Genomic DNA, 23,521 nt, shown 5'->3' on the forward strand with positions numbered 1-23,521 from the left:
TCTTCCTTATATTTTCTACGCCTGTAGCTTGATGTACTAGTTATGATACCCCTCAAAAAAGATTTAAGGGTGTCCCATATTATATTGATATCAGCGGTACCCATATTAGTCTCCATGAAAACATTGACTTCCCTAATGAGAAACCCTATTTCCTCTTCTTCGAGTAGTAGAGTGCGATCAAAAGACCACATTCTGGGTTTTTGTACCTGTATACTTTCTAATGACAGCAAGATACCCGAATGATCCGACAGATAAGATGGCAGATATTTTATATCCTTTACTCTATCTCTAAGGCTGTAGCTAAGGAAGATATAATCGATACAGGACTTATGTTTCTATTTAAAATTCATCTAAGATACTCCCAGTTGTTAACCTGACCTCTCTCTCCAAATGTCGCTGAGCCCCGTTTGAGACATTAATGACAGAAGAAACGCCCTTGATCTCGAAGGTATTATAGCCCTTCTGTTAGGGGATTTATCTAATTTGGGATCCAAGAAAATGTTAAAATCGCCTGCCCAAATCACGGGCTCTGGAAAATCCAGCAAGTGCGAAGAAATAGTATGAAGACTTGAGGGATCATCCTGATTTGGCCCATAATAACCAACTAGCGTTAGAAGAGAACCCCTGAAAGTTATCTTCGCTATTATCCATCGCCCTCCTGGATCGCGCTTATACTGTACGATCTGTACTTCAGCCGGTTTTTTAAAAAGAATAAGCACTCCCCAATATTAGCCGTCTGGTCGGTACACACAAACGAATCTACCCATCTCTGAGATTTCAGCATTTCTTTCATTTCTGCTTCAAGGAGATGTGTCTCCTGGATGACCATGGCCTGCGCTGGAGAATCTTCTAAATACTCCAAAATCCTTGCTCTACCCGACCTCACACGCAGGCCATTCACATTCCAGGACAAGATCTGAAATATCATCATGTTACTAAAGCTCCAACCTTGCCTTGCCTAAATAATTGTTTGACAGCCGTGCCCGCCTCATAAAAACTAGCGGATCGGAACAGCCTAACGAGATCGCAGCGAATGAGGTAAATTTTTTCTTTTATCCCCCTGTGCTCCCTAACCTCACCCCCCCACCCTTTGGAGAACCCTTTCCCCATCTTTCTGGACTGATTTTGGTCCAGATTTTATGTCAGCAAACTACCCCCCTCTACGCCCTATTGAAATGTGAGTGTTACCATACCCAGTGCCTCTATCTATCTGAAAAAAAGAGAAAAAGAGAAGGAGAAAACCCACAATGCTATAGATCTACAATGAGGGATGTGTGTATATATGTATTTATATTTTTATTTATTTATTTATTATTATTTTTTCTTTTTATTAATATTTTTTTTTTCCTTCTTTTCTTTTTTTCCTTTCATTTCCTTTCCTTTCCTACTTCATTTATTTTTTAATCTTCTTTATTCATCATTTCCCTTCTTTTTTTTTCTTTCCTTCCTTTCTTTTCTTTTCTTTTCTTTTCTTTCCTCTTCTTTTCTTTTCATCCCCTCTCCCTTTCTCTCTTAAAGGCCCCCTGCGCCAAAATTGGCCAGTAGCTCGTCTGCCTCCTGAACGGACTTGGTACTGTGTATCTTGTTTTCATGCATAATTTTTTAAAAAGCTGGAAATTTAAGTTGTACTACAGCCCGACTTTCCTGAAACTTTCCATTCTTCTGCCGAGCTCCCACTGCCTTTCTAGGGTTTCCCTCGACAGATCAGACCGAATTTCAAATGTGAAGTCCTGAGCTCTTAATGATTTTGACTTTAGGGCCAAGTTTAGAATTTTTTCCTTTATTGCATATGTGAGAAAATTAATAAAGATCTTTCTAGGTTTTTTTCTGCTTGGATTCAGTCGAAATGGATCCCTATGGATTCTTTGTATTTCCTTTACAAAAAGCTCAGTTTCCTCTTCCAGTAGCAGAGCATCCTTGATCAGTTAAGCCATAAAGGCTTTAAGGTCCGACCCTTCTTTCCCCTCCGTAAATTTAGAACGCGCAGGTTGTTCCTGCGGGAGTTGTTTTCTAAAATCTCCATTCTTTCTGGTAGAGCTACCTTCCCCTTCTGTAGATCTTGAATTTTTGTATCTGCAGTCTCAAAATTAGCTTTACGTTCGACCACAGAGTGTTCCAAAGATTCTGTTCAGGCGTTTAGGAGGTCCACCTTTTTTTCCAGGATCTCACATGAGTTTCTTATCTCCCCCTGATTAGCTGCTGAGACTGCAAAGCCTTGTTTAATATCCTCTTTTAATGAAATAAACAGATCTTGCATCAATATTGTTGGGGGGATAGTCTGCCCCAGCTCTTGATCCTGTGAACTTATACCTGATCCTCCTCCTTCCATCTCATCCATTGCACCATTAATTACAGGTGAACTCTGAGGACATAGTGCTGTCCCTCCCATAGACACCATTTCAGGAATCTCTTTTTCGAGAGATAATGCTTCAATACGTAGTGAATCTGCGGGTTCCATCATGTTCCAAGACTCGTCTAGTAACCACTCTGAAGGGCCAGTTAGGCTTGTTTCGCTAAATAAAGCAGCAGAGCTTGATACCCCAGCTACTTCTATCCCTGTGTTCTCTCTGTGTTGAGTCAGCTGCTTCTTAATGTCCAGAATCTCTGGCTGTAATTTGAAAAAAGATCTCAGTGAGGGGGTGATCTTTATTTTATTAGATGCCTTACTTTGTATAAAAGTCTTTCTCCCCCCCTTTGTACTCTTGACCTTAAACTGACCAGTTTGTATTACAAGCTTCTCCTTATGCAAACTATAGGCGCTAGGGACACTAAAAGCACTTGGAGCGTTAGAGCAACCAGAAACACTAGAAGGGCTGTATGCGACACTCTCTCCTGCTTTGTTTGCTAGCCCACCACTCTCCGCCTCCTTTATTTTATTTTTGCTTTTACTTTTATTTGCCCCGGGCGAACTCCCACATATCCTGCTTTTTTTTACTTTCTTTCCCTCAGGTTTACCTGGATTGCCTTGGTTTTCCCCGTTTGCAGTGTCTGCTCCAACGCCTACCTGCGTATCATTCGTTTGATCTGCATACACACCTAAAGCGAAGGGCTCCAAGTAATGACCGGGAAACTCGGACTCAGCTACGCCAGGAAACAACCTTGTATCCTGCAGCTCCACGGTGGCCCCACCGCCCAGAATCGCCCGCTCCGCTGCCCTTCCAATCCCTGCTCCGAAAAAGTGCCTGATGCTGGCGCTGCCAACGCCGACCCGGAGGAGCCCTCGGGCCGCCGCTCTGCGGCCACGCCTCAGCCATGCCTCAGCTCCAGGGCGGTCAAACACCAACGTAGAAGGGAGGCAGGCGGGAAGCGCCGTCCGGTCTCCAATGCATCCGGCTCCCTGCTCGACTCGGAGCCTACTCCGCCGCAGGAGGCTGCAATCCACCACCACGGTCCCGGAGACGCCGAGGACGCCCAGGACCTCCAGGTGGGTGAAAAAAGACCAAGGCCAACAACAAAAATCTTCAAGCCCAAGGTAACGGCACGCGAAACATTAAACGGCGTAGAGCGGCAGCACGGACACTCGCGGCTGCTCAGCTAGCAGACGCCATATTCTCCCGACCGACAAAATCTTAACTTTACTACTCCTAAATGCCCTTTGTGAATTCCGAAAGTTGTAAAGTTAGGATTTTGGCTGAGATTACTTTTGTGAATCAGGCCCATGATCGCATTGGTGTGATCCTGATTTAAAATGTGCCATGCTTTGTTATTTTTTCTGCACGCCTATAAAATAATGACCCAAGTAATGTCTTTTGTAGGCTGAAAATTTTGACATTTCGATGACAGGTATAAAGGTAAATGAAGTCTCATATCCCAGAAATCGCCTGAAATCACCTACATAAACTACACACTGTGCCAATTCATCATGAGAAATTGCTAGTAGGGGACACACAAGACAGTGTTTCCCCAACATAAGTTAAGCTCTAAAAGATGTTGCCTTCGATAAAGGGTGGTAGACAAGACATTCGAATGGGGTGACTGATCACATTTTTATGGTCAGTGGGACCCCTGACTGTTGAGATATGCTATTGCTGAGGTCTCGTGGTGTTCCAGGGTGTTATAACATTCTTAAAATGCATAGGGCAAAACTGAATCCAAATGGTGGACGTGGAGGACACAATAAGATTCCTCATGATGGGGATTTAAAATGAAATGAAATTAACATAACAGCGCTCCCTAACTCTAAAAGGGACAATTGGAAACCTAAGAAACTGTGCCTAGCCTGGATCTGCTATGTCTTTCACGGGACATGAGATCTTATCAAATAAATGTGGAAAGATTGAAAACGATGACATTTATATTGGGTTGGAAGTAAGAACATTGATAAGTATTGTATACTCCTATTTTTTCAGGATGGCTGTCAGCGGTTTATTTTAACTCGCCACTGACACTGGGACTGCCTGTAAGTTAACACAGCCTGTGCATTGAATATCCTTGTGATAAAGTTTTTTGCACAACAAAGTATTTTGGGGATTGCTATTGTCACAAAATATCATAATCATGATCACTTTTCCAATCCTCTCCAAAAGCTAAAAGTAGCAGTTCTATAGAAGAAGGTGACAACTTGCTTATCCAAGGGAATGGGGGAGACATTTGGTAAAACCTTACTTCTGTTAATAAGCCTTGGCTGCTCTATTCCTTATTCAATTATATTTGCCTGCTGAGACAGATGAAGTGTACGCCACTATGTGCAACAAAATTGAAAACAAACATGTTTGCTATTGCACCATTTGATCCATCTATACTATCCCTGATGTTTGCAAAACAAAAATTGATACTTAGAACACCAGAACACACAGGCTTGTGCAGCCATTTATATATACAAAGCCCTTCTTAGATCTCGGGTTAGCCAAGACCTTTTGATTTTACTAAAATTAAATGTATAATATACTTACTTTATGAGGCTTTCAGAAACCTTTCTTCTTCCATTGTGCTGTTGTTGTGTCATTCACATTTTGCATACAGCATAGAGCAGTGAGTCAGTCTACTTTAGTCACTGGCTAACTTATCTTTGAATGACTGCATTTTGCTCTTTCAGAAGGACCACATCCGCACTAAAAAATGGTTCCTTCAGTGCCAATGTGTTTTTTCCATTATTGCTACTTTAGTTTTGCCTTTGTGTTTAGAGCCTGATGTGATGGCAGGGCACTATCTATCTATCTATCTATCTATCTATCTATCTATCTATCTATCTATCTATCTATCTATCTATCTATCTATCTATCTATCTATCTATCTATCTATCTATCTATCTATCTGTTGGACCTGGCCCTCTCTGCAGGGTCACCCCCAAGCATTTTGCCTGCTTCCCTCCAATTATTGCTGCATTTGTTTTTGTTGGCCTTGGGACTTTATGCACTTTACCACTGCCAGTAATGGTGCATTGTAATTAAAAGGTTGGGCATTTACATGTCCTAATAGTGAAAAGCGTCTAAATTTGTTTTTCACTACTGTGAGGTCTAATAGGATAACATTGGGTTGCCCTATTACATTCAATAAGTGTTAAATTACCATTTTGAAAATGCCACTTCTAGAAAGTTAGTATTTTCCTGCTCGCTGACATTTGGTGCCTGTAGCCTCCTCTGGGCCACATGACCTGGTGTAGTTGGCAGTTAGGATTTTGTGAATTCCTCCCAGATAATCACACAATAAAGGGATTAGATATGCCTGAATGGGCCATCTGTTTGAATAGTGGGGTGACAGAGCTGGGCATAGTCCCACTTGCAACTGAATAGGCTGTTCACTGCCTTCATTCAAAGGGCCTATCACCACTGTTTTGTCTATGCAGCCAGCTTGGAGCCAGAGCGGGGGAGTCAGGAAATTCCTATCTATCTATCTATCTATCTATCTATCTATCTATCTATCTATCTATCTATCTATCTATCTATCTATCTATCTATCTATCTATCTATCTATCTATCTATCTATCTATCTATCTATCTATCTATCTATCTATCTATCTATCTATCTATCTATCTATCTATCTATCTATCTATCTATCTATCTATCTATCTATCTATCTATCTGTCTGTCTATCTATCTATCTATCTATCTATCTATCTGTCTGTCTGTCTATCTATCTATCTATCTATCTATCTATCTATCTATCTATTGTGATAAGTTTTTTGCACAACAAAGTATTTTGGGGATTGCTATTGTCTCAAAATATCATAATCATGATCACTTTTCCAATCCTCTCCAAAAGCTAAAAGTAGCAGTTCTATAGAAGAAGGTGACAACTTGCTTATCCAAGGGAATGGGGGAGACATTTGGTAAAACCTTACTTCTGTTAATAAGCCTTGGCTGCTCTATTCCTTATTCAATTATATTTGCCTGCTGAGACAGATGAAGTGTACGCCACTATGTGCAACAAAATTGAAAACAAACATGTTTGCTATTGCACCATTTGATCCATCTATACTATCCCTGATGTTTGCAAAACAAAAATTGATACTTAGAACACCAGAACACACAGGCTTGTGCAGCCATTTATATATACAAAGCCCTTCTTAGATCTCGGGTTAGCCAAGACCTTTTGATTTTACTAAAATTAAATGTATAATATACTTACTTTATGAGGCTTTCAGAAACCTTTCTTCTTCCATTGTGCTGTTGCTGTGTCATTCACATTTTGCATACAGCATAGAGCAGTGAGTCAGTCTACTTTAGTCACTGGCTAACTTATCTTTGAATGACTGTATTTTGCTCTTTCAGAAGGACCACATCCGCACTAAAAAAGGGTTCCTTCAGTGCCAATGTTTTTTTTCCCATTATTGCTACTTTAGTTTTGCCTTTGTGTTTAGAGCCTGATGTGATGGCAGGGCACTATCTATCTATCTATCTATCTATCTATCTATCTATCTATCTATCTATCTATCTATCTATCTATCTATCTATCTATCTATCTATCTATCTATCTATCTATCTGTTGGACCTGGCCCTCTCTGCACGGTCACCCCCAAGCGTTTTGCCTGCTTCCCTCCAATTATTGCTGCATTTGTTTTTGTTGGCCTTGGGACTTTATGCAATTTACCACTGCTATTTAAATACAAGACACCTGGGGGTCTATCAACAAGACAAAGATGTGTCTAAAGCCATACATAGTGTTAAACACCAGAATGTCTGTACAGTAACTAAATGGTCTAGTTATATAGAATATAGCAAACCAACGCATGAAACCACCAGCAACTTTAGGTGAGATCCAATATCCAGAGATGGATTGCCATCAAAATCTTGTTGGTGATGTAGTTTTCTCATGTGGTCATCCACAGGGCTAGGCTGGTGTGTCTCTAGATCAATTGAGACTACAACCAGGACAGCCTGTCAGGACTGGGGTCACGCCCGCAGTCACTAGCCGACCATGCGTGGGATCACCAATTGGAAAAAAGTGCAGTGCAAAGAGTGAAAGTGTGAAGAAAAAGTGACATTAAAAAAGAATAGAGGGCTCACAGTAAACTTTAATGAGTGAAGAACCTCTTTCAATTTAAAAACCAGAACAGCGCAAAAACAGCAGTATAAACAAATGACTGCTTTAGGGCCGACATGTTTCTACCAGTAGGGGATATACTCCCTTGGCTTTCCTCAGGGCCTCTGTTCTTAAAAACTTTTGCTACTGCAAGTGTTCAAACCAAATCAAACCAATACATAAATCATATACAGTGACATATTTTAAAGGATATGTTCCTATTCCTCCATGTCAGCTGGTGTGTAAATCACCCTTCTTGACAGGGGAAATTACCTCTCCTCACCTGGACCAAGCTCAGAGTAAGGGAGGCCACGCTCTATCCGTCGTTGCCCCAAGCTATGTCTGAGGCTGGGGGAGGCCAGTGCTAAAGTGCTTGTGCTCACTCCCCTAAACATGGTAAAATTATCTTACACCTAATTAGCATCTTTGATTTTCTTATAAGTCCCTTATGGAGCGGTATACCATATACCCAGGGCCTGTAAACTAAATGCTAATAGTGGACCTGCAGCACTGAATGTGCCATCCACTTACGAAGGCCCTTAAACATGTCCAAGGCCTGCCCTTGCAGCTGAATGTAGGTTAAAACTGCCAATTCGGCTTGGCAATATAACCTCTTGCCAAGCCTTAAACTCCCCTTTATTGCGTATAGGCCAACCTTAAGGTAGGCCCTGTGTAGCCTATAGGTAATGGTGCATTGTAATTAAAAGGTTGGGCATTTACATGTCCTGATAGTGAAAAGCGTCTAAATTTGTTTTTCACTACTGTGAGGTCTAATAGGATAACACTGGGTTGCCTTATTACATTCAATAAGTGTTAAATTACCATTTTGAAAATGCCACTTCTAGAAAGTTAGTATTTTCCTGCTCGCTGACATTTGGTGCCTGTAGCCTCCTCTGGGCCACATGACCTGGTGTAGTTGGCAGTTAGGATTTTGTGAATTCCTCCCAGATAATCACACAATAAAGGGATTAGATATGCCTGAATGGGCCATCTGTTTGAATAGTGGGGTGACAGAGCTGGGCATAGTCCCACTTGCAACTAAATAGGCTGTTCACTGCCTTCATACAAAGGGCCTATCACCACTGTTTTGTCTATGCAGCCAGCTTGGAGCCAGGAAATTCCTATCTATCTATCTATCTATCTATCTATCTATCTATCTATCTATCTATCTATCTATCTATCTATCTATCTATCTATCTATCTATCTATCTATCTATCTATCTATCTATCTATCTATCTGTCTATCTATCTTAGCAACTCTGTGTAGCCATGTATTCATCAATCTTGGCACCTTTCTCTATGTGTGCAATGTTCTTTTGTTATGCAACCATTTTTATCTATCATTGTAGCCCGCTCTATCTATGCAACCATCTATGTAGCTCCTTATCAATACCTATCCATCTAGCTATGTATCTATTTATGCAACACTGGCTATGCAACCATCTCTATCTTCATTTGCATGCCTCTCTATTTATCTATCTTTTCAACTCTATCTACTTGTAATATAGATTTATTTATTTATTTATTTATGTAGTTTGTAGAGCGCACAGCTACCCCCGAGGGGGTGTCCCGGCGCTAGAACCTGAACCTCCAGGTGAGAAGAGAGGAGCATGGAGGGAAAACAGCAGAAATAAAAATCAGAGTCCAGAAAAGAGCCAAGTTTTGAGTCTGGCCCGGAAGATGGATTCAGAAGGACAGAATCTAAGATCGATTGGCAGAGCGTTCCACAATTTAGCCGCGATAACACTGAACCCTCTGCCACCCATTCTAGAGAGTATGAAACGGGGAGAGATCAGAAGGCGGAGGTCATTGGATCTCAAGGATCTGATGGAACGGGATATTGAGACACGTTTTTCCAAGTAGTTGGGTCCGAGGTCGTTGATGGCTCGGTAGGCAAGGGTAAGGATCTTGAACTGGATACGGCTGGCCACCGGTAGCCAGTGAAGTTCCTTACGATAAGCGGAGACTGATTGACGGTAGGGGATATTACCAATCAATCTGGCCGCCGCATTCTGGACAATCTGAAGCCGGTCTATCAGATATTGGGGGGCACCAGCATAAAGGCTGTTAGCATAGTCCAGGTGAGACGTGATGAGGGCATGGGTAACTGTACGGCGGGAATCCAGAGGGAGATAGGGAAGTATCTTTTTGATCATGCGCAACTTCAGGAAGCAGGCAGAGGTCACTTTATTGACCTGAGTTTTGCATGAGAGGGAGTCGTCAAACTGAAATCCCAGGTTACGAGCAGAGTGAACGGGAGAGGGAGCGGGATCAAGTGCCGTGGGCCACCACCAAGAGGAAGGGATGGGATTTTTCTGGTTAAAAAACAGCACCTCTGTCTTGTCTGCATTGAGTCTAAGGTGGTTATCAGTCATCCAGACACTGATGTTGTTGAGGCACTGGCGGAAGTTGGTGAACGCGGAGTCCGAGTGGTCTCTGAAGGAAAACATCAGCTGAGTATCGTCAGCATAGGAGACCACCCTGACTCCGTAGGACTCCACAACGTCGGCCAGTGGGGCAAGATAGATGTTAAAAAATAGAGGGCTGAGGGCAGAGCCCTGTGGCACACCGCATGACAAGGGTTTATCCTCCAATTTAAAAGGCCGCAACAACACCCTCTGACTTCTTCCTGAAAGGAAGGACTCGATCCAGCTAAAGGCAGTGCCGCCAATGCCTATCTGTTTGAGTCGGTCAAAGAGGATGAGGTGGGAGACCGTATCAAATGCAGCGGACAGGTCGAGGAGGACCAGCATAGCCTCCTCGCCCCTGTCCACGCATTCCCGGATTGTTTCCGATACTTCCAGCAATGCCGTCTCTGTGCTGAATCCCGCCCGAAATCCGGATTGTGAGTCGTGCAGTAGAGAGTTGCTTTCCAAATACTCCGTGAGTTGCAGCTGCACGGCTTTTTCCAGGACCTTTGCGGGTTTGGGGAGAAGGGAAATGGGGCGGTAGTTGGCGAAGACAGTGGGATCAGCATCAGCCTTTTTTAGGATGGGAATCACCAAAGCCTCCTTCCAAGTGGTAGGGAAAAAGCCATGGTGAAGGGAGGCGTTCCAGATGGAGAGGAAGGAGCAGGCTAACGAGGGAGCCAGCTCTCCCATAAGTTTAGCAGGGACAGGGTCAGAGGGAGCGCCAGATTTGCATTGGGTGAGTAACCTAATAGCATCGTCCAGGGTGAGTTTATTGAAGGAGAGGAAGGACGGAGAAGCTGGGGGACTTGTGGAGGGAGGCAGGGAGACTAGCCCTTTAGGGAAGGAGATACAGAGTTTGTTTATTTTTTCAAGGAAGTAATCAGAGAGTCCCTCGCACAGGGCCTGACTCGCAGAGTTCTGAGTGGCCCTAGCCGGAGGATTAATGAAGTCTTTGACAATGGTGAAGAGGGTTTTTGACGAGTTTTTGGCATTAGCAATTTGAAGAGAGAAATGGTCTTTCATAGTGATTTTTTTTTGTTTGAGGAATTTTTTCAAAGCAGATTTGTAAGTAAGTTTAGCTTCAGGGTCATAGTTTAGTCTCCACTTACGTTCGAGTGCTTTGCATCTGCTTTTTTCCTCACGGAGGGAGGTGGAGAACCAGGGGGCGGAGGGGCGAGATCTAGTGGAGGCAATGATTTTCTGGGGAGCAATGGTGTCAATAGCTTTGATAAGGGCAGTATTTAGCCTAGAGACATTTCCGTCAATATCAGAGGAGAGGTATTCCGTCTGGAAGTGGAATACCGGGTCCAAGGTGGCACATGTGACCTTATGCCATTTTCTTCCCAACTCCTTCCTGGGGGCCAGGGGGGCAGATTTCCGGCCTAGGGCAAGAGAGAAGGGGATAAGATAGTGGTCGGACCAAGTAAGGGGGAGGGGGGGGAGGACAGTGATAGTCGAAAAGTTGGCGAAAATAAGGTCCAAGGTGTGACCAGCCACATGAGTGGGACCGGTGACTAATTGTGTGAGGTTCAGACTATCCATGGTTTCCAACAGATTGTTCGCCTTCACGCAGAGAGGGTTGTCTACGTGGAGGTTAAAGTCACCTAGGACTAGAAAATATTGGTGTTTAAGGGATAGGTCAGCCAGCTGGTGGGTAAGTGCAGTAAGAGAAGGGGAGGCGGCGGTTGGGGGGTTGTAAACTAAGGTGCCAGCCAGTATAACTGCCGCGGAGTCAGATACAGAGAAGTACATGGCTTCAATTATACCGATATTGGTAAGTTTGGTAATGGTCAGCTGAAGATGGGATTTGAGGATGACGGCTAGTCCGCCTCCAGATTTTCCTCCAGCCCGGTTGATGCATTTTATGTCGTAGCCTGGGGGGATGGCCAGATAGATATCCGGAGAGGAGGAATCAGTGATCCAGGACTCCGTGAGAAATAAAATATCCCACTCGTCAGAGGAAATTGACATCCAGATATCGTTGGCATGACGGGGGACTGACCGGCAGTTGACCAAGCCTGCTTTCAGCGTCCGGTGGTTAGATGAAGAGAGCTGCGGTGTGGGATAAGAAGGCAAACGAGGTAGGTAGGACGGGAGAGTGAAGTTACATTGATTTACAAACACATTACAAAAAACCCATTGGCATAGGAAACAGGCTGGCAGACAAAGCAAAACCAATTGCATTTTTTAGGTCTGTGTTAGCAAAGACCTACTGATTTTACTACAAATGTGTGTATAATATAGTTACTAATAGATGTTTTCAGACAAACTTCTTCCATTAGTCTGTTGTTGCGCCATTCGCATTTTTCCTCCACCTATTCCAGCAGGGCAATGAGTCAACACCTTCAGCCATTGACTGACTCCACTGTGAGTTATGGCATTCAGCCATTTCACAAGGAGCACAACCAAAAACAAAGTAGTTCCCTTCAGTGCAAACTACTACTACAACTACTAATATAGTAACGTGTACTTTTTGGAAACAAAAAATATTTTTTCCTTTAGCCATTTTTTTTTATTTTAAGATTGATGAGGGTCCAAGACCTTCCTCGATAATAAAGTTTTGCTAGCCCATGGAAAAACAAAACAATAATTGCAAAAAATAAAAAAAGACTAGAGTCCCTCTCCAGACCTATAGGCTTTGACAATGCTTGTTGTTTTTTCCTGTACATGCAGCAAGCTGGTTGACAGACCTAAAGATTTCTCAAAGCACATCTAAAAAGTGCTGCAAAGAGCTGATGTTTTGGTGACATCTCACAAAATGTTAGAATTACCTCATTTTAAATATTCATACCTTACCCAACATAATTCACTATAAGGTTATTTTTGTATGTAAAGCAGCTATGTGAGAAATCGAATGTGTGCACTCTGAGATAAAGGGAAATAAAGAAAAAGTTGGTGCGGCCATGATACGATCGTAATAAGGAACTGAAGTGTGCAGGCCTGGGTCTGATTATAGAAAACAGTAGCAAAGTTAACAACAGGGCATCTCCTGATCTTAAGAACTGGTTATGTTCCCAACATAATCAGAGCTTTAACGGGGTAAATCTGGATTAGGAGGACTCCTTCATAAAATGTAGCTCATTCGAGTTAAGTGTAGTTTAGTGGTGGATTTTAGAACGCAGAGATTAGAGTTAATCTGAATTTAACGTTTTAAGGGAATAACCCGTATCCTGGGCAAGACTCTTCAACATCTTGTGCCTGAAATTTCAAACATATGCAGTGTAAGATATGTGTATATGCAATTCAATTTAAATCAAAGTGTACTATGAAAACATATCTGCAGTGGAATGGCTAACATTGCCCCAATAACTTGCTCTCGTTCCATCTATCCTGGATTCTGCAGTCTGGCCTCATCTGGACCTAACCACACACTCAGGCGTGCGCGCATGCACGCAACACACACACACACACACTCTCTCTCTCTCTCTCTCTCTCTCTCTCTCTCTCTCTAAAAAGAACACAATAAGCCATGTTTGAGATGCTCCTGCTCTAATAAAAATGCTCGAAGTAAAGCGCTCAGTGCTTGAAACACAAAACCAGCGGTATAACAAAAATGTTAATAAAAAATATTGCCTTAAAACACAGTGGGGGGACCTCTTCTCTGTCATCAGTAAGCCTGGCACTACATTTGTGGAAGTCACTGGGTGCCACAGTCCATCTGGAATGAAAATCTCCTAACCTTTGTGAAAAAATGTTTACATTGCAAACTAGATTGTACGCCACAATTATGTCTGCTGGGGCATTTGAGGAATTTGAGATCTGTCAAAAAAAAAGTCAGCTGCCATATAGTTACTTTTAGCAAAACGGAGAGTAGCAATGCATTGGGACAGCACAAAAGCACCTACCGTAACCCGCTGGGTATTGGACTCCATATATTGTAAAGACAATTTTTTGTTATAGGCAGAAGAACTACCCACAGCTGCTAAGCCCTCTGACTTCCGGGAACCCCTTACTATCTACTTATGGGAACATCCTGATCGCTTTCAAACTGATGTGTAGTCAATGTCATTGTTTTTATATTGTAATGTTGATCAGATATGTTGCTAATATGCTGATCATCACAGACTGTTGTGCTATGCACAATTACTAACTGTTTATTGCATCGTACAACCTTGATAATGTTTGTAAGCATTACTTGGTAATACTTAATATATATTTTTTTAAACAGTACCAGTTACAATGCAAATTTAAAAAAACCTTTATGAAAGAATAAAATCTTCTTTGTCCTTTTTTACAATTTTTTAGGTTTTTAAAATATGTTTATTATAGTAAAATAGAAATCACATTGCATTGCATCATTAATAAATGATATGCTAAGAAATAACATTGAAAATCATGTCTAACTACAAATTAATGTATCGATAAAGTCGCCTTTCCTCTACAACTATTGTGTCTTAGCCTCAGTTGATCTCTTTGTGGCCTGAGAATGAATGTCTGAGAGGATGCAGTAATTTCTTTAAATACACAAATGGTTCACCTTTATTATCAGTTGTTAGCATGCGATTTAATTAGGTGGGGCTGTATTTCAAAAAAGAATCTTAAAATAAAAAATAAATCATGCTATAGTAATTACAAATGAAATATACTTTTTGACTATACCAGTGCATAGAAACGAACAGATATCGCCTAAGTGTAGCGCTTTCTACTACCTAGTATGTGCTTCTGTACGTGCTGGTCAGTAACATTTGAGATGCATAAAATGTCAAGAGCTTCGTTTGTGTATTACATTAAGTTCGTGATTTGCTATGGGATGATTAAAGCAAGCAACAGGAAAATCAAGAGTTGTCACATCCTTACAGTGTTTTTCCCTCACCCCTCCCCAAATTGTGTGATTGTGGCTTGGTTCAATAGGTCAGTCATATGTAAGGCCTCTAGAATTATGTGATTCAGGACCAACCGCGTTTTCCACTTAATTATTAAACAACTGCATTTGCCACATAATCCCACTCATAATCTCCTGAATGATTAGAAGCAGATTTAAGCAAAAGACTTGCTGAAAGAGATCATAATCTTTAAGGTGCGGCAAGGTTGCAGTTCTTTTGCAAAGGTTGAATGGTTAAATGATCCCCATTGCTGTAGTCAGATGTTTAACCGTTTTGGATTAGGTTAAATTTTAGTCCAATCAGTATTAATTAATTTTAAAATGACAAAATAGCAAAATAATACTGCCGCATAACGTGCCGTTTTATGCTACAACATGTGCCTTATCTTCCTGCATTATTTAGGCATCCTACCAATATAATTTACTCCTACGTTGCTTCATATTTCGAGCGGCCCTGCTTATTTTATAAATGTCCACGTGGCAGCATACTTACAGGGTAGGGTTGCACCACAGTAAGGAGGATGGATTCTTTACAGCTTCTGTAATACAAAGAAAGAGAGCAACAAGAGACTGTGAAAAAGCATTCTTTAAATTAAATAGATGATACTGTCATGAATGTATTAGCAACATTTATCAGTTTTTAATGCAGAGGTATGAAGTACGAGAACTGTAGGTCGCACGCAAATGTAACTACCTGTGCAAAAACTAAATTGCGGGTCGAAATTCTCCTACTCTGAGACAGAAAATATGAGGACTTTTCTGACCGTGGTTCAGATGGAACATATTAGCTGTACTGAGTAGGGGTTTCACGTAGAGGCATTTTTTGGGAGTGGGCGCGGGGTAAAGCAGGAAAATGAAAAATTCCGTGAACACTTCAAAGTTTGTGAATGTTCACAAATGTTTTGTAGTTTGATACCTAGTCTGGAGAAATGAGGCATGATTTAGGGTTTGGCAAGCCAGATGAGGGATGTTGCAAATCGCCCCCCCTCCAAAGTCCGCCAACCCGGTGGTTCCTTCACTTTGTTTTTTTAGAGTTGGGGTAACTACAGGGTTAATCAGAGTTTTTAGGTCAAGGGACCGAAAGGCTGCGCTTGCGCAGTCTCCGGTCGGAGATCTTATGTTTTTGAGTATGGTGGTTTAACCCGCCTCTCTCCTCCAGCTCTCCTCCATTGGCTGGCTTCCTAAACGGAGGCCAGCCATTGGAGGAGAGAGGCGTCACTCGAAACAAGCTCCGTCTCTTTCGGATTCGGGGGCGTTCTCGTTCTGTTCTTTCCATTTTTAAGCCACGCCCCTTTTCCGAACGCGAAAACACGCCCCGAATCCGAAATTTGCAGAGGTTTGCGGCCATCATTTTTTTTCTCAGCGAACGCTGGCACAAGTGGATCCTGCTGCCGCTCCAGAGTCTCTGCGTCTGCCGGTGAGGATCATCTTGGTTTTTTTTGGGTTGTTTTCTGGAACAGCCCGCTGCAATTGCAGTTAAGTTACACCCCTCATTGTCTGCGTTTTCCATCCTCCCGCCCTCCTCCCGTTGTCAGCGATCCATTTGTTCCCGCCTCCTCCCTGTTGTCCATGTTCTCTATCCTCCCCTTCCCGTTGTTCTGCCTTGTTTATCCCCCGCCCTCCCTCCCGTTGTCCGTGCTTTCTCCCTCCCGCCCACCCACTGTCCGTGCCTCCCCTCGCAAATGCCAGGGACCCACTCCACCCTGCCTCATGCTAGCCATTGCCTCTCAGCGCTGAGGTAACACACGCAAACATCGTAGGCACAGCAGGCGAGTACTGGTGCATGGAGGGGCTGTGGGGCTGAGCACGCCCTGTGGTCCGAGATGGCTTCCCTGAGCCTCAACTTCTCCCGTAACAAGAGCATTAGCAGGAATGTGACGTGGCGCGGAATAACCTGATCATAGTGTGCAGGGAAATACCGGGGCAGAGCGAGCTGAGGGGTGGAGGGCCGCGTGGGGCGCACAGCTACGGGGAGCAGAGGCTCCCGTCATTGTGGGCAGAAGCGTCACTCTGTCTGAAGATGACTTCATATTTGTGCCCTTGTAACTGTAATGATGAATGTCAACAGTCTTTACCATAACACGGAGTCTGTGAGGAGCGTTGAGGGGTGATGTCACCCAAGCTTGCGAGCTTCTGGTGCATACTGTGGCAGCGTGTACAGTGGCAGTGTGTGAAGAGGCATGAGAAGTAGCACGAGTGCGAGGGGAAGGTGCGTACAGAGTGAGAAGTATGGTGGGCGTGTAGCGGCAGTGTAAGTGCGAGGGGCAGGTACATGGAGTGTGAGTGAGGTGTAGAGGCACTGTGTGTACAGAGTGAGGAGCAGGTAGAGGTAGCAAGAGTGTGAGGGGCAGGGGTATACAGAGAGAAACATGAGTAGAGGCACTGTAAGTAGATGTGCTCTGGGTGTGTGGCTCTGGGTGTGTGTCTGTGTGGGGCTCTGGGTGTGTGTGTGTGTGGCTCTGGATGGGTGTGTGTGTGGCTCTGGGGTGTGTGTGTGTGGCTCTGAGTGTGTGTGTGTGTGTGGCTCTGGGTGTGTGTGTCTGTGTGTCTCTGGGTGTGTGTGTCTTTGGGTGTGTGTGTGTGTGTGTGTGGCTCTGTGTGTGTGTGTGTGGCTCTGGGTGTGTGTGTGTGTGTGGCTCTGGGTGGGTGTGTGTGTGTGGCTCTGGGTGTGTGTGTGTGTGGCTCTGGGTGTGTGTGTGTGGCTCTGGGTGTGTGTGTGTGTGTGTGGCTCTGGGTGTGTGTGTGTGTGGCTCTGGGTGTGTGTGTGGCTCTGGGTGTATGTGTGGCTCTGGGTGTGTGTGTGTGTGGCTCTGGGTGTGTGTGTGTGTGTGTGGCTCTGGGTGTGTGTGTGTGGCTCTTGGTGTGTGTGGCTCTGGGTGTGTGTGTGTGGCTCTGGGGGTGTGTGTGTGTCTCTGGGTGTGTGTGTGTGGCTCTGGGTGTGTGTGTGTGTGGCTCTGGCTCTCTGTGTGGCGCTGGTTCTCTGTGTGGCTCTGGCTCTCTGTGTGTGGCGCTCTCTGTGTGTGTGACTCTGTGTGTGTGGCTCTGTGTGTGTGTGTGTGTGGGGGGGGGCTCTGTGTGTGTGTGTGGGGCTCTGTGTGTGTGTGTGGAGCTCTGTGTGCATGAGGACACACATTCATTTTAGGCACGGGGAGATTAAGTGATTTGCCCAGAATAACAGCAGGTTTTGGCGTCGTTCCCGAGACTTGAACCCAGATCCCCAGGTCCATCAGAGCCTCAGCTGACTCTGATGCCGGTAACACTGACCCATCAATCTGCTTATCAGAAGCCACTTGGTCACAAGGATAGTGGTCCCGCAACCATCACCCAGGATCCCTGCCCTGTCTGAAATGGAAAGAGGGAGGGAAAAATTTAAGTGGCCTCCAACGGACGGAAAAATTAACTACTACATTGAAAGTTTTTTTTTTAAGAAAAAGTGTGCAAAACTTTATACATAATGCCTGCTCTGCAAACATTGCTGCTTTAAAAAGAACCATAGCGGCCCCCTATACAGTCGAGAGATCCCCGCCTGAAATAGAGGATCTCTAGATACAGCAGGGATCACTCACAGAATATCGAAAACAGAAATATTGTGTGTACATAATATTGTGTAAAAAATATTGAGGACTAATATATCGAGACGGTAAGTGCAAATAGGTAAGTATAGATTTACTATGCTTAACTTAATTCTTAGCACCACATCTTCGTACCTTGAAGATATATATGTCGTCAAGCTACATATATGTGAAGCTAGCTATAGTAAAACTTTGCTTAGCTATAGAAAGTTACCTATCGATCATTGTGTCCTTGATATTCTTAACACAATATTTTGGTCACAATATTTATTTTCCGATATTCAAACTCAATACCGAGTAAAACGGAAAATCTATGATTTGCATAAATTCCCGGGCATACTCCTCTATGATCGCATACATTCCTTAAAATGTATACATTGATGCAAATGAAAGGTGCAAATGAATCATTGTACTTCTTTCCCTGTGGATGTATTTTTATATGTACAAAGTCTTTTATGATGAAATCATCGAAATAAAGACAACTGAATGAATGAATGAAAGGTGTAATATAGAACAGCACTCCATCCAACTTCAATAGATTTTGGCATTTAAATATCTCACCAGTTCCACTCACATTCAAATATGAGTAAGGAATGAAATACTTGGAATGCCAAGAGTAGTTAATTTAGTGAACAATTAATTCCACAGAGGACATCCATGGTACACCATTCCTTATAAGCACCCGCATTTGATTTAAAAGTTCCTTTAAAGTAAATTACAGACTATGTAATTACAACAGGACCAATATATAACTCTGTCTCCTGTCTAGTAGACAGTCTTTTTTCTTATTCCTTATACTTGTGTTTTCGCAATCTCCGCTGCACGTTCTTGGGGCTTATATTAGCTTTCTATTTGGGTCACATCTAACTTCCTTATAGCGCCGTTCTTTACTGTGGGGATTCTTAACACTTATGCGGTCGAGTTTACTTTGCTTCCATGTTCTAATTTCTGCCCTGTACAGCCAACAGTTGTCTTACTCGTACTGTAGATGGAAAGTGTAAATGAGATTGATCAAAGGGATTAGATGTGGACATCCGATGATTTCTAAAGCCCCAACCTCCAACTCTCAAAGGGACTACCCAAAGGGCTCCACGCGGGAAAAACTGGGAACAACATGGCACTAACATTTTCTTCTGAATTTCATGAGGTTTCTAGATGGAACATCAAAGGGTCTTTGATAGTAGTCAAAAATGTTTGGGAGAAAACACTAACTGAGACACCTGGGATACAGGAGATAGTCCTGAAAAAAAATATTCCTGTCTTTGAGGAGATTTTCTCTGCAGAAGCACGGCCATGGGAAGTTGTGTTCTTGTGTATTCGAAACCTAGAATGACATTTAGTGGGCCGACTCCCAGAAATCTTACAAGAATCTGGCATCTGTGCCTTCTTCATGCGATAATTACAATCGTAAAATGGTCAACAGGATTTGACCTGTGGTTAATTAAGAATACATGAGAAGTAGACGTCATTTTGGAGATGAAAGAATCACCTTCTGCGCTGTTGGCTCAAATCGACCCTTTCTGTTCCTATCCTGGGACATTTTGAAAGCTTACATGCTACCCGATAGACCTTCAGTGCCACTGTGCTCTGAAATCTGCATTTCATGGGCGAAACTGTTCTGTTTTACACACTGTTGCAGTCATAAGGATAGAATGGGTGAAACGTAGTCACTTTTGGAAACTTTCTCAGTTTTCCCCCCCAGTGGCGTAGCTAGTCCTGAGTTTGACACCCTGCGGCAGCCTCTTTAAAGAGTGGGGGGTGCTGGCAGTTGCTGCCTGGCAGGGGCCGTCTCCCACAAAACACGTACCGCCTGTGGCAGACTGCCCCACCTCCACCACCCCATGCTACGCCACTAACACGTACCGCCTGTGGCAGACTGCCCCACCTCCACCACCCCATACTACGCCACTGTTTCCCCCACCGTCCTACGACAGCCTCTTCCTTTCCTAGCACTTAGTACCAGTGCTGTGGTGTCTACAGTGCAGTGTGGCAAAAACACTGCTCTTTTCACACCACACACTGCACTCTTGTTTTCGAATGAAAGTCTCAAATGCCAACAAACTGTAACCAACTCAGGTGAGGAAAAAAATATGCAAATTCCTAAGCAAAAAAACAATCATCAGGAGCAGACCAAATGCATGGAGAGTTATCACCATATCAATCAATCAGGGGGTTCATAAAGCGTGCTACTCAACCGTGAGGGTCTCAAGGCACTGGGGGGTGTAGCTCCGAGTTAGCCGAAAAGCCAGGTCTTGAAGCTCCTCCTGAAGGGGGGCAGAGTAGGGGAGCATCTGATGTTGACTGGGAGCTCGTTCCAGGCATTGGCTGTGATGTAAGAGAAGACTCTTCCACCTGCTCTGGTTCTGCGGATGTGTGGGGTTTCTGCTAGGGTGAGGTTGGCGGAGCAGAGGTTTCTTTTGGGTACGCGGAAAGAGACTCTTTTGTTGAGGTATTTGGGTCCGATGTTATGCTGGAATTTGTATGCGTAGATGAGTAGTTTGAAGGTTACTTTCTTCTCGATGGGAAGCCAGTTGAGCTCTAGCAGGTGTAGTGGCGTGCCGAGGACGAGTCTGGCTGTAGTGTTCTGCATGGTCTGGAGTTTGTGTAGCAGGGATTTGTTGATTCCCTTGACGAGGGACTTTCTGTAGTCTAGACTGCTGCTTATGAGTGCATGGGTGACGGTCTTCATGGATGAGAGGGGATCCACTTGAAGGTCTTGCGGAGGGTGTGGAGGGAGTTGAAGCAGGTGGAGGTGAAGCGTTGATCTGGAAAGTCATGGTGAGGGAGGAGTCTAGAATGATGCAGAGGTTCCAGGAGTGGTCCATCGGGGTGGGTGTGTTCCAAGGGTCGCGGGCCACCAGGTGCTGTCTCAAGCAATGGACGAGGGCCCCACGATGAAGACTTTTGTCTACTATGATTTGAGCTTTAGGCAGCTGCTGCTCATCGAGTCTGTGACGTCTTTCATTCCTTCCTGGAAACTGAGTCTGGTGTCTTTGCGATTCTTTGTGAGGGAGAGGATGATCTGGGTGTTGTTGACGTAGGATGCTATGCTGAGCCCATGCTGTCTGACGATGTTGGCGAAGGGGGCCATGTAGATGTTGAAGAGTGAGGGGCTGAGCGATGATACTTGAGGTACTCTGCAGTTGATCTCTGTGGGTTCCGAGAGGAAGGGTGTGAGTCTGATCCTCTGGGTTCTGCCAGCGAGAAAGGAGCGGATCCAGTCAAGGGCAGTTCCCAGTATGCCAGCCTCATGGAGCCTGGCTGCAAGAGTGTGGTGGGAGATGGTGTCCAAGGCTGCAGAGATGTCTAGTACGATGGGGGCCACGGTGTGGCCCTGGTCAAGAAGCATGCGGATGTTGTCGGTGGCGCCAAGGAGGGCGGCCCGGTGCTATGGTTGCTGCAGAATCCGGACTGGGAAGAGTCGAGGATGGCGTTATCTTCGATGAAGGTAGTCAACTGGACATTGATGATTTTCTCAGTGACCATGGCTGCGTAGGGAGGGAGAGAGATGGGCCGGTAGTTTTTCCGGTCAGTCAGGTCTGCTGAGAGTGTCTTGAGGAGTGGTTTGACCTCTGCATGCTTCCAGTCATCGGGGAAAATGCCGGAGTTGGAAGGTGGCGTTGATGGTGCGGCATAGCTCGGGAGCTATGGTGGCGGTGGCTCTGTGGAAGATGTGTGGCGGGCAGGGGTCTGTGGGGGCTCCTGAGTGGGTGCTCTTCATGGTCGCGGTGGTATCTTTGGTGGTGACCGGAGTCCAGGTGGAGATGGTGGGCTGGCTGTCATCGCTGGACGGGAGGGTGATTTCTGGAGTCTGTTAGCTGAAGTTGTCATCGTGGGCCTTGATTTTCAGGTGGAACTAGGACCCAAGCTTGTTGCAGAGGTCCTGTGAGGGAGTGACGTCCATGGCTTTGCTGGGGGCTTTGGTGAACTGCTGGATGATGTTGAAGAGTTCCTTCGAGTTGCTGGCGTTGGTGAGGATTTTGTTTCGGATGCAAGTCCTCTTGGTGGATCTTCTGAGTTGGTGGTATTCTGTCATAGTGTTCTTGTAGGTGGTACGGGCTTCGTGATTTTGCAGTTTCTCCATCATTTTTCGATATGTCTGCCAGAGCGTCTGGCTTCTTGGAGGTCGGTGGTGAACCAGGTGGCCTTCATAGGGCGTTTTCTGTCGGTTTGGCAGAGGGGTGTGAGCTTGTCTGCGCAGCTGGCGATCCTGTGGTATAGTTCCTTGGCTTCAGAGAGGGCATCAGTTGTGGCGGATAGGGGGTCGTGGATGAGGGTGGAGTTGAGGTGCACCTCTGTGGCCTTGCTCCAATTCCTTTGTGGCAGGCTTGTGTGCAGTGGTGGTGCTGAAAGAGAAGTGTACGCAGTGGTGGTCTGTCAGAGGAGCTACAAAGTGTGGCTGAAGTGGATGTTGGTCCCTCCTGCCAAGATGGGGTCGAGGATGTGGGGGTTGTGATTAGTTGCTTCAGTCCGAGGTTGCTGAGGTTATCGAGGAGGGTGGTGGAGTCGGGGTTTCTGCGGTTATCGAGGTGGAAGTTCATGGCCCCGATGAGTATGTAGTCCTGGAGGCAATGGCGCGATGAGGTCAGCGATGTTAGTGGTGAAGGAAAAGACACACAAAAAAGGCGCGGGCCTTGGGGGTCTCCAGGCGAGGGTACCGTGAAGCGTGGTTCTGGGGCTGGTCTGGATCTTGAAGTGGAGTTGTTTCGGTGTTAGAGAGGGAGTCGCTCATGCTAGAGGTGGAGAGTCGGAGGGAGCTCTTGTGTGCGATGGCGAGTCCTGTTCCTATGTATCTTGTATGGGTCGGTGGTGATGTCGGGGGCGGAGGAGGAATTGGTCCAGGTTTCCGCGAAGAAGGCAACGTCTGGCGAGAGGGTGTCAAGGAGGTCCCAGATCTCTATGGCATGTCTGTGCAGGGAGCGAACGCTGAGGAGGATGCACTTCAGGGCTTTGTTGCTGTGAGCATCCGGCATGGGGGTGGCAGTGGTGGGGATGCTGTGGGTGGTGAAGGATTGTTGGCAGTCTCGGCAGGAGAACTGGCCCTGGGATTTGTTTGGCGTAGACTGATGGCAGATGTTCCTTCCGGGGTTGAGTGCGAGGAGGGCAGCAGAGTGGTACTGGTGGTAGGTCTGAGATCCAGGGTCCCTGGTGCTGGTCGCGGTCGGGTCAGCGATCGGTACAGATGGTCCTCCATTAAATAGGGAAGTGAGGAGGGAAGCGCAGCTGGGAGGCGGGAACCGCCTGGGGGGGAGGG

The 23,521-nt window shown here is 45.0% G+C and overlaps 1 protein-coding gene across 1 annotated transcript in view; it reads right to left on the reverse strand.

Moving 5' to 3' along the window:
• The window catches only part of FRMPD4 (FERM and PDZ domain containing 4), a 1,562,866-nt gene that overhangs the window by 372,902 nt on the left and 1,166,443 nt on the right, over nt 1-23,521 (reverse strand). The window contains exon 5 of the mRNA XM_086934577.1: nt 15,189-15,234. Coding sequence (XP_086790703.1) covers nt 15,189-15,234 — 46 coding nt within the window. The remainder of the gene's footprint in view (nt 1-15,188; nt 15,235-23,521) is intronic.

This window comes from Lissotriton vulgaris, chromosome 8 (assembly GCF_964263255.1).
Source record: "Lissotriton vulgaris chromosome 8, aLisVul1.2, whole genome shotgun sequence".
In the NCBI taxonomy this organism is placed as follows: domain Eukaryota; kingdom Metazoa; phylum Chordata; class Amphibia; order Caudata; family Salamandridae; genus Lissotriton; species Lissotriton vulgaris.